The 10,988-nt window shown below is 46.1% G+C and overlaps 1 protein-coding gene across 11 annotated transcripts in view; it reads left to right on the top strand.

Annotated features, from left to right (window-relative positions):
- Positions 1-10,166, top strand: part of LOC117398504 (EH domain-binding protein 1-like protein 1) — a 62,947-nt gene extending 52,781 nt beyond the window's left edge. For 10 of the 11 annotated variants that reach the window (XM_059015672.1, XM_059015681.1, XM_059015680.1 and 7 more), the window contains 7 exons: positions 113-176; positions 1,597-1,679; positions 3,079-3,199; positions 3,886-3,985; positions 4,749-4,822; positions 6,461-6,575; positions 8,428-10,166. In XM_059015672.1, the coding sequence (XP_058871655.1) occupies positions 113-176; positions 1,597-1,679; positions 3,079-3,199; positions 3,886-3,985; positions 4,749-4,822; positions 6,461-6,575; positions 8,428-8,515 (645 nt within the window). In that variant the 3' untranslated portion in view covers positions 8,516-10,166. The remainder of the gene's footprint in view (positions 1-112; positions 177-1,596; positions 1,680-3,078; positions 3,200-3,885; positions 3,986-4,748; positions 4,823-6,460; positions 6,576-8,427) is intronic. The other variant, XM_059015673.1, reaches the window with a different exon arrangement.
- The last annotated feature ends 822 nt before the right edge of the window (positions 10,167-10,988 follow it).

Here is a 10,988-nt window from a genome sequence, read left to right on the forward strand (position 1 = left end):
TTATTGGATTCAGTGTTTGGTTGTGGGAGTCGTCAGGTAAAAGATAACAGTTCCCCTGCGCCAGGGGATGCTGTGTTTTTGTTCACAGTGCTCTGTTTTGTGTTTGCCACAGACCCCCCTTTCTGAAGCTGGATCAGCTTCACCTGTGAGACGGCAGAGCCAGGAGACAGAGGGAGGTGAGTCAGTCTCTCTGTCTGGCACGCTGACAGTGTTACATATTCAATATCTCCAGAACCACTGATTCAATTGTGATTAAACTTGCAAAGGACCACCTGTAGTACATGTTATTGAGAGTATCAGAATCTGGGGGAAGATTTGGGCAAGATGTAATCTCTGATTAAACTCCACAAAGGAATACCGGTCCCTGAGAGCTTTAAGGAAAGGGTGCGTTTGTGACAAATCAGTTGCATTTGCTAGCTTTGCAGCATATTTTCATTGTTGGTTTACAGTCTCGGTACAGCAGTAAAAATGTCAGCGTCTCAGTGGAAAGGAAAATTAGCTTCCAATTGGCTTCTAAATCACTGAGTGCTGAAATGAATTGTCATTGAGTGGTACCCAATTGTAAAGGTGAGGGAAGGACTACTTGTATTGCTTTAATAAATATGTGTGTTTTGATTTATTTAATAGTCGTGTGCAAATGTATTAGAACACCCCACGCTTTGTCATTGATCTCCTTTATATACCCACCTGCATGAAAACCTCTGGCTGTAAGAATATTAATTTCCGCTTAGTAATCAGTGATATAGAAGCAATAAGCACTCGTGTGAAAATGTTAAACCACTTTGTGCTTTAATTAGTCATCTTGAACAACTTCTAAAAAGTCTCCTGCATTTACCATGTGTGGCTCTGTGTTCCTTTTCTCGTACTATTTCAAATTAATTGCATGTGTGGCCTATTAAAGTCATCAATTAAATTAGACAATCGCTAATGTCCCTATTTTGATAATTTGTCCTTTTTAGTTACAGTGGTTTGATTTCATCTGCGTAACAAATCGCAACTACAGAAGCAACAGGGTGTTCTAATACAGAAGCAACAGGGTGTTCTGATACAGAAGCAATGGGGTGTTCTGATACAGAAGCAATGGGGTGTTTTAATACAGAAGCAATGGGGTGTTCTAATACAGAAGCAATGGGGTGTTCTAATACAGAAGCAATGGGGTGTTGTAATACAGAAGCAATGGGGTGTTGTAATACAGAAGCAATGGGGTGTGCTGATACAGAAGCAATGGGGTGTTCTAATACAGAAGCAATGGGGTGTTCTGATACAGAAGCAATGGGGTGTTCTAATACAGAAGCAACGGGGTGTTCTGATACAGAAGCAATGGGGTGTTCTAATACAGAAGCAATGGGGTGTTCTGATACAGAAGCAATGGGGTGTTCTGATACAGAAGCAATGGGGTGTTCTGATACAGAAGCAATGGGGTGTTCTAATACAGAAGCAATGGGGTGTTCTAATACAGAAGCAATGGGGTGTTCTAATACAGAAATAATGGGGTGTTTTAATATATTTGCACACTGCTGTACCTACCAAGAAATACTTCTCAAAGGCAGTTACTCTGAGCCCTATCAATAGCACGTGTATCTGTGTTGTGTACAGAAGGGAAGGCTCCAAAACCAGTTGCAGCAGAGCAGAGGAGAGACATCGCTGAGGAACACAAGCAGGCAGATGAGGAGTACCTGGTAAGATCCATGAGCCAGCAGCCTGCCCGCGGAGATCGGGAGCCCTGCCCGCGGAGATCAGGAGCCCTGCCCGCGGAGATCAGGAGCCCTGCCCGTGGAGATCAGGAGCCCTGCCCGCGGAGATCAGGAGCCCTGCCCGCGGAGATCAGGAGCCCTGCCCGCGGAGATCAGGAGCCCTGCCCGCGGAGATCAGGAGCCCTGCCCGCGGAGATCAGGAGCCCTGCCCGCGGAGAGCGGGAGCCCTGCCCGTGGAGATCAGGAGCCCTGCCTGCGGAGATCAGGAGCCCTTCCCGCGGAGATCAGGAGCCCTGCCCGCGGAGAGCGGGAGCCCTCCCCGTGGAGATCAGGAGCCCTGCCCGCGGAGATCAGGAGCCCTGCCCGCGGAGATCAGGAGCCCTGCCCGCGGAGATCAGGAGCCCTGCCAGGGGTTCTGTAGGGTGGGGGGGGGGGGGGGGGTTTCTCATGCCAAGTGATGTGGAGCCCCTTACAACCTGTGAGATCATTATTATTTAAATATTAAACTGGGGGGTGTATGCAATTCAGGGAGGTGAGGAGGAGACCTGCAGTTATTAAGATGGGTCTGGGATGAATAACATTGCAATAGTATTTACAACAGAGCTGAAGAACATAAGAACATAAGAAAGTTTACAAACGAGAGGAGGCCATTCGGCCCATCTTGCTCGTTTGGTTGTTAGTAGCTTATTGATCCCAGAATCTCATCAAGCAGCTTCTTGAAGGATCCCAGGGTGTCAGCTTCAACAACATTACTGGGGAGTTGGTTCCAGACCCTCACAATTTTCTGTGTAAAAAAGTGCCTCCTATTTTCTGTTGTGAATGCCCCTTTATCTAATCTCCACTTGTGACCCCTGGTCCTTGTTTCTTTTTTCAGGTTGAAAAGTCCCATGCTAACTTTCTATATACCCAATAGTTCAGGTCATCTTTTTGAGTACTTTCTTAATGAAAGCAGATTGATCTTGCTTATTGAAACGTTTACACTACGATAACGACCTGGAGTTGTGCATCCTGATGGTCTGAGGAGGTGTTCAATACAGTGGGGTCATTCTCACCTTTTCTGAAGTTACAAAACAAATGTCTCGCCTTCGAATAGTCTTTTATTTTGAATTAGCTGGAAACCAAAAGTCAAATTCGTACTGTATTACAGCAAATACGTTTTTATCAGGAGTAAATTAAATCCGGTACCCCATCAAATGACCATTTTATAGATTCTGTTACATCATCAAATACAAACAGGGTCATCATTGCCACTGAATGCATTTCCAGCAGTGTGTGTGTGTGTGTGTCTGTGTGTGTGTGTGTGTGTGTGTGTGTGTGAGGATTTGAATACGTGTCCCAGTGCCAGCAGACATGATGTTGTAAAGCTGCTGCTTGTGTTTTACAGAAGCTGAAAGACACCAGTCAGTACGTGCTGAGCGAACTGCAAGCACTGGAGAACGAACAGAAACACATTGACAGCAGAGCCAGCGTGGTAGAGAGGAAACTGAGAGAGACCATGGGCTCAGGTAGGGAGAGAGAGGAGGGGAAACAGAGAGATCATAGGCTCAAGCAGGGAGAGAGGAAACAGAGAGATCATGGGCTCAGGTAGGGAGAGGGGAAACAGAGATCATGGGCTCAGGTAGGGAGAGGGGAAACAGAGATCATGGGCTCAGGTAGGGAGAGGGGAAACAGAGATCATGGGCTCAGGTAGGGAGAGAGGGGAGAAGAAAGAGATCATGGGCTCAGGTAGGGAGAGGTGAAACAGAGAGACCATGGGCTCAGGTAGGGAGAGGTGAAACAGAGAGACCATGGGCTCAGGTAGGGAGAGGGGAAACAGAGAGATCATGGGCTCAGGTAGGGAGAGGGGAAACAGTGATCATGGGCTCAGGTAGGGAGAGAGGGGAGAAGAAAGAGATCATGGGCTCAGGTAGGGAGAGGTGAAACAGAGAGACCATGGGCTCAGGTAGGGAGAGGTGAAACAGAGAGACCATGGGCTCAGGTAGGGAGAGGGGAAACAGAGAGATCATGGGCTCAGGTAGGGAGAGGGGAAACAGTGATCATGGGCTCAGGTGTGGAGAGAGAAGAGAGGAAAGAGAGATCATGGGTTGAGGTAGACAGAGGGGAAACAGAGATCATGGGCTCAGGTAGGGAGAGAGAGGGGATGGGGAGATGTTGTACACCAGTGTCCTGAAGTTTAACCCCTCGTTGTTAGGTACGAACAGGCTGGAGGAAGAGGATCTGATCCAGGAGTGGTTCATTCTGGTGAACAAGAAAAACGCTCTGATCAGGAGGCAGGACCACCTGCAGCTGCTGTGAGTCCAGCGACCAGGCTCCCCTCATCTGGGAGTGCAAGAAAAGCACAGGGGCTTGAATGCAGTGACTGTGTTTTAGAAAGGAGTTGTAGAGAAAGCAAAACATCTATTATTCAGTTCCAATGCTTTGATGTGTCTCTTATCAATGCCATGCTGATGTATCACAGAGAACAGAAGAAAAGTTTTAGTGTTCCTATTGTGTGAGACACTTCTCCTGGTAGGCTATCCCACGCATGTATAACTCTCCACTGATCTGAAGAACAGCTCCTTAACTTAAAAGCACCTTAGACTTATCAAAACTATAAATACATAAATAAATGAAAATACAGTATTTGAGCAATTGCAATAATATAAAATAATATCACAGAAATATCACAGTTTTGTTCTTTTTATTTACACTGACTGTGTGTGTTTCAGGTCATCACATCCTGGGCAGTTTTTAAAAGTCAGAAGCACCCTCAACACAGCTCCCAGATTCATGTCTTAAGTAGATCAGAAACACTGTTAACCTGTTACCAGACGTGGTATGTCACACTAGGGTGTTGCAGGGGGGACATGTTAATGGTTACACTCTGGTGTGCCAGCTGTAGAGTACAGACATGATTCAGGGGGCTCTGTTGAGACCACAAGGGAGCTTTGAACTTTAAGAAGTCCTCAGCATGTGACGACTGTAACAGAACATGATCTACAAAGTGCATTTAAACCAGAAGGAGAACAGATTAGTTCAGATCTTTCACTCTTGGACTGTTCTCTGTCCCCTCAGTGAGGAAGAGCAGGACCTGGAGCGCAGGTTCGAGCTGCTGAACCGGGAGCTGCGAGCCATGATGGGAATCGAAGGTGAGTCACCCAGCATGCCGAATGAAGAACTGGCTTCAATACCACGCCTCCTCCACAACTACTAAACACAGCATAGTGCTGAGCTTAGAAATACTGAAAGAAACGTAATAAACCCCATGACAAAGATTTCAACTGGAAGTCTTTCTCGGTGCCTTCAATAGAAATACTAAAGAAACGTAGTATGTTCAATGACAGATGTTTTGAGTGGCGTTCCTGAGTTTGCATGTGTCAGACACTAGCCTTACAGAGGCGTGAATGGAATTCATTACAGCAGGTCATGGAAAGAGAAAGTCAAATGTGTGGTCTCTATACAGTGAGTGTGTGTGATCTCTATACAGTGTGTGTGTGTGATCTCTATACAGTGTGTGTGTGTGATCTCTATACAGTGTGTGTGGTCTCTATACAGTGTGTGTGTGATCTCTATACAGTGAGTGTGTGTGATCTCTATACAGTGAGTGTGTGTGGTCTCTATACAGTGAGTGTGTGTGGTCTCTACAGTGAGTGTGTGGTCTCTACAGTGAGTGTGTGATTTCTATACAGTGAGTGTGTGGTCTCTATACAGTGAGTGTGTGTGATCTGTATACAGTGAGTGTGTGTGGCCACTATACAGTGAGTGTGTGTGGTCTATACAGTGAGTGTGTGTGTGATCTCTATACAGTGAGTGTGTGTGGTCTCTATACAGTGAGTGTGTGTGGTCTCTGTACAGTGAGTGTGTGTGGTCTGTATACAGTGAGTGTGTGTGGTCTCTATACAGTGAGTGTGTGTGGTCACTATACAGTGAGTGTGTGTGATCTCTATACAGTGAGTGTGTGATCTCTATACAGTGTGTGTGTGTGATCTCTATACAGTGTGTGTGTGTGATCTCTATACAGTGTGTGTGGTCTCTATACAGTGTGTGTGTGATCTCTATACAGTGAGTGTGTGTGATCTCTATACAGTGAGTGTGTGTGGTCTCTATACAGTGAGTGTGTGTGGTCTCTACAGTGAGTGTGTGGTCTCTACAGTGAGTGTGTGATTTCTATACAGTGAGTGTGTGGTCTCTATACAGTGAGTGTGTGTGATCTGTATACAGTGAGTGTGTGTGGCCACTATACAGTGAGTGTGTGTGGTCTATACAGTGAGTGTGTGTGTGATCTCTATACAGTGAGTGTGTGTGGTCTCTATACAGTGAGTGTGTGTGGTCTCTATACAGTGAGTGTGTGTGGTCTCTGTACAGTGAGTGTGTGTGGTCTGTATACAGTGAGTGTGTGTGGTCTCTATACAGTGAGTGTGTGTGGTCACTATACAGTGAGTGTGTGTGATCTCTATACAGTGAGTGTGTGGTCTCTATACAGTGAGTGTGTGTGATCTCTATACAGTGAGTGTGTGTGGTCACTATACAGTGAGTGTGTGTGATCTCTATACAGTGAGTGTGTGTGGTCACTATACAGTGAGTGTGTGTGGTCTCTATACAGTGTGTGTGGTCTCTACAGTGAGTGTGTGTGATCTCTATACAGTGAGTGTGTGTGATCTCTATACAGTGAGTGTGTGGTCTCTATACAGTGTGTGTGTGTGTGTGGTCTCTATACAGTGAGTGTGTGGTCTCTATACAGTGAGTGTGTGTGGTCTCTAAGCAGTGCTGTTGGCTCCTCCCTGTAGACTGGATGAAGACGGAGGCCCAGCAGCACAGAGAGCAGCTGCTGCTGCAGGAACTCATCTCCCTGGTGAACAAGCGTGACGAGCTGGTGCGAGACATGGACGCCCGGGAGAGAGGGTGAGAACGCAGGGCAGCACTGCACTGCTACACCTCTTCCTTTTTACTGGTTTCTTACTGGTCTGAAACAACATCTACATTTAACTGAACTCCACTTACTGTTCCAGACCCCCCCAGCAGTGTTTAAAAGAAACGCATTACTTTTGCTGTGTCCTGTGTACATTTTTCTTTTAATTTAGTTGTCACACATGGTTTTCTACCCCGGTTTTTCACCCCAATTTGGAACGCCCAATTATTATTCGTATCCCGGTTCACGGCTGCAACCCCCCGGCAACTCGGGAAACGAAGGCTGAAACACCTGTCCTCCGAAACGTGCTCCTGCCAATCCGTCATTTTTCACACTGCGGATCCACAGCGAGGCCACCAGACCTATAGTGCCGGAGGACAACACAGATCTGGCGGCTCCACTGCAGAGCCACAGGCGCCCTATCAGCCACAGGGGTCGCTGGTGCGCGGTGAACCGTGGATTCCCCTGCCGACCTAAGCCCTCCCTACCCGGGCGGCGTTCGGCCAATTGTGCACCGCCCCCTAGGAGCCCCTAGTCATGGTCGGCAGTGACATAGCCTGGATTCGAACCTGAGATCTCCAGGCTAAAGGGCGCATCCTGCACTCTGCGCGGAGCGCCTTTACTGGATGTGCCACTCGGGAGCCCTTCCGTATTACATTTTTAAACATATTGCTGACTTTTTTAATCGCACGTCATGGGTCATAAGTCAGTTGGGCAACACATTCTCAACATTTACTCAGGAGCGTTCGCAAGGAAAGAAAAATCTCTTCTGAGGATCGCAGCGTATCCAGATCCAAAAAATCTTTCTCCTGGCGATCGTTCCCAAGTAAAAGTCACAAGAAAAGCAATTCCCTTGTTGATTTTGCCTCTGATTTGTGAATAAAAAAAATCGAAAAGCAATCAGGAATGTGTTGAAAGACACTAGAAGATAAACCAGGCTTATTAAATTAGTGTCTTCCCTTGAGTGTCACATGATGATGCAGCAAGCCCTTGTGTGGAACTAACGAGAAGCATCTTGCAATGGTCTTTGTGCACCATATCTTCAATGTAACCCTGCCTAGTAGTATATCCCTTTAAAGTACACAGAGCTAGCAAAATAATTCCACTGAATCTTGTCTAATATGTATCGCAGTCACTCTGTAGATCTCACAAGGGAGGCACACGCCATGTTAAACATGTGTTTGATTTTTAATGGCATGTTTCCTGGTGAGCGTCTCTTCCACGCTGCACTTCCTGTTGAAGGAACTCTGCTGACACACGAGAGCTGCTTCTGGGAGTATATTTTTTTTAAACATATATTTTGCCAGAAAAAACAGTTTAAAATGCCATTTATTTTCTTTAAAAGAACTCCCAGAGATTCTAGAGCTTTGGCTCTCCTCTGAGCTCCACTCCCTGCTCTTCCTGTGACTGGCGTGTTTTCAATGTCAGTTCCGTCATGCCAGCTCTCAAAGTGGAAGTGTAGCATTGAAGTGTCTGCAAGGAGCGAGCGATAAATATTCAAAGAAGCTTCAAAGAAATTACCATTACAAATCGAATTCACCTTTACCACAATGTGTGCGTTTTTCAAACAGGAAAACCAGCGAAATGGTGGCATTATATATTATGTAAGATTTACTGGAATTATTTTGTTAGCACTGTAACAGAAGTGAAAAACGAGAGGAGCCCGTTGAGCCCATCCGATCTCCATCTCAGTCACAAAGTCAGTTGTTCTGCTAAACTTTCCAAGTCTGATTCAGTCTGTTCAGCTGTAAAGCAGTGGAGGTGCAGAGCAGGGTGTGGAGAGTAGCTGGATGTGCTGTGGGGTGACTGTGAAGAGTAACTGGCTGTGCTGTGTGTTGATTGCAGGGCTCTGGAGGAAGACGAGCGGCTGGAGAGAGGATTGGAGCAGAGGAGGAGGAAGTACAGCCGGAAAGAGAAGTGTGTGATCCAGTGAGAGGGGAGGGGTCTGGGTCAGTTCAGAACCAGGGCTTCTCAACACCACCCTGCAGGACCGCACACCCCCTGTGAGCGTGTGTGCGTGTGTGCGTGTGCGTGTGTGTGTGTGTGTGTGTGTTCATAAGAAGTGCCTTGACTGTGAGCTTTGTTTTTAGGTTTTTTTCTTTTAAATATTGTATTTGTAACCCTGAAACACGGCTGTATGAGACAGAGCAGCACAGGAGACACAGTGAAGCCATCCCCAAATCCACACCAGCAACATCAAACTTTACTGTCTCAACACAAGAATCCTGCCAACGTCTTGCGTGTTTGTTGTTTTTAGGATTTATTTTCATTTTTATTTGTTTCGTCACGTTTGCGTTAAAAGGTACTGCCTGTAAATCCTACAAGTGGCGTGCGAAAATGAAATATTTGCTATGGAGGTTGTGTTGTTGGCTCACCTGTGCTCATTTTAAGGTTAGTTTTACATCCATATATTAAATTCAACTTTAATCTTTTCATATTTACTGAGGTTGTTTAAAGACACGCTCACATAAAAAAAAACAGATGCAAAATAGGACCTAAGAAATGGATAGGATTTGACACAAATGCAAAAAATAAGAGTCAATAGAAAAGTTCATTAATGCAAATGACTCCCCAATATATTAGTAGTTCCATTAAAGGTGAAACCACTTCCATAGCAAATATTTCCATCTAGATCCTTTTATTATCAACTTCGAGTTGTCAATTACTGTTTGTTATTGTCAGTTTGAATTGCCAAAAGGAATGCTCAGGCCTAATGCAAAGGCAGGCTACAGTTTGAACCTCTGATGTTCAATGAATTATTTCAGTGTAGAAACACAACCCCCTTCTCCCCAGTACCTGGAGATGCTGGGCTGTGGTACGAAATCCACTCACTGTGCGAGGCAGCCCATGCGTGTCTCTGGAGAGCACTGTCCACTCACTGTGCGAGGCAGCCCATGCGTGTCTCTGGAGAGCACTGTCCACTCACTGTGCGAGGCAGCCCATGCGTGTCTCTGGAGAGCACTGTCCACTCACTGTGCGAGGCAGCCCATGCGTGTCTCTGGAGAGCACTGTCCACTCACTGTGCGAGGCAGCCCATGCGTGTCTCTGGAGAGCACTGTCCACTCACTGTGCAAGGCAGCCCATGAGTGTCTCTGGAGAGCACTGTCCACTCACTGTGCGAGGCAGCCCATGCGTGTCTCCGGAGAGCACTGTCCACTCACTGTGCGATGCAGCCCATGCGTGTCTCTGGAGAGCACTGTCCACTCACTGTGCGAGGCAGCCCATGCGTGTCTCCGGAGAGCACTGTCCACTGACTGTGCGATGCAGCCCATGCGTGTCTCTGGAGAGCACTGTCCACTCACTGTGCGAGGCAGCCCATGCGTGTCTCTGGAGAGCACTGTCCACTCACTGTGCGATGCAGCCCATGCGTGTCTCTGGAGAGCACTGTCCACTCACTGTGCGAGACAGCCCATGCGTGTCTCTGGAGAGCACTGTCCACTCACTGTGCGATGCAGCCCATGCGTGTCTCTGGAGAGCACTGCACAGAGTTTATGCATTAAGTTTTATTGTATTGCTACTCCCTGTATTTGCACTATATGTAATACTTATGTTTGGGAATAAAGCCATTTTGGACACTCCAAAAACACGTCTCTTTTCAGCGAGTCTGCTTTTTGTAAAATCCACTTACTAACACAATAACATACAGTGGCGTGCAAATATATTGGAACAGCTCAAGAATTGGGATTTATATACCTACCTGCATGAAAACCTCTGGGTGTGAGAATTTCAATTTCCGCTCAGTAATCAGTGATATAGAAACAACAGGCATTCATGTGTGAAAATGTTAGACTGCTTTGTGCTTTAATTAGACATCTTAAACAACTTCTAAAAAGTCTCCTGCATTTACCATGTGTGGCTCTGTGTTCATTTTCTCTTACTATTTTAAATGAATTGCATGTGTGGCTTATTAAAGTCATCAATTAAAATCACTAATTTGCCTATTTTGATAATTTTCCAGTGTTTTCAGTTCCAGTGGTTTGATTTCATACGCACAGCGCATCAATACAGAAGCAATGTGATGTTCTTATATATTTGCACACTGCTGTAGGTCTCAGATATAGTGTGGTGCTGATTGGATTAATCGGCTATAGGAGTCAATGTAAAAATTAAACAAAAACGATCAACAGCAAAGAGTGACAGTGAGCTCATGAAACGGAATGCTTTCTGTTAGAAGACACTCTGTACACACGACAAAATAACTTCGAATCACACAGAGCTGGCCCTCAGGAACGACTGTTACACATTACAGAAAGATGTATAAACTTTAGAATTGTGCTGAATGCTCATTGCATGGGATGCTATTTGTACACAGAGTGAGTTGCACTAGAATGTTGGCCTGTTGTGCATTTCTCATGTTGATTCAGAATAATAACCAACTGCACCGGACTGCAGGGGCTTTGCTACTC

The sequence above is a fragment of the Acipenser ruthenus genome, chromosome 51 (genome assembly GCF_902713425.1).
Source record: "Acipenser ruthenus chromosome 51, fAciRut3.2 maternal haplotype, whole genome shotgun sequence".
NCBI classification, from domain to species: Eukaryota; Metazoa; Chordata; class Actinopteri; order Acipenseriformes; family Acipenseridae; genus Acipenser; species Acipenser ruthenus.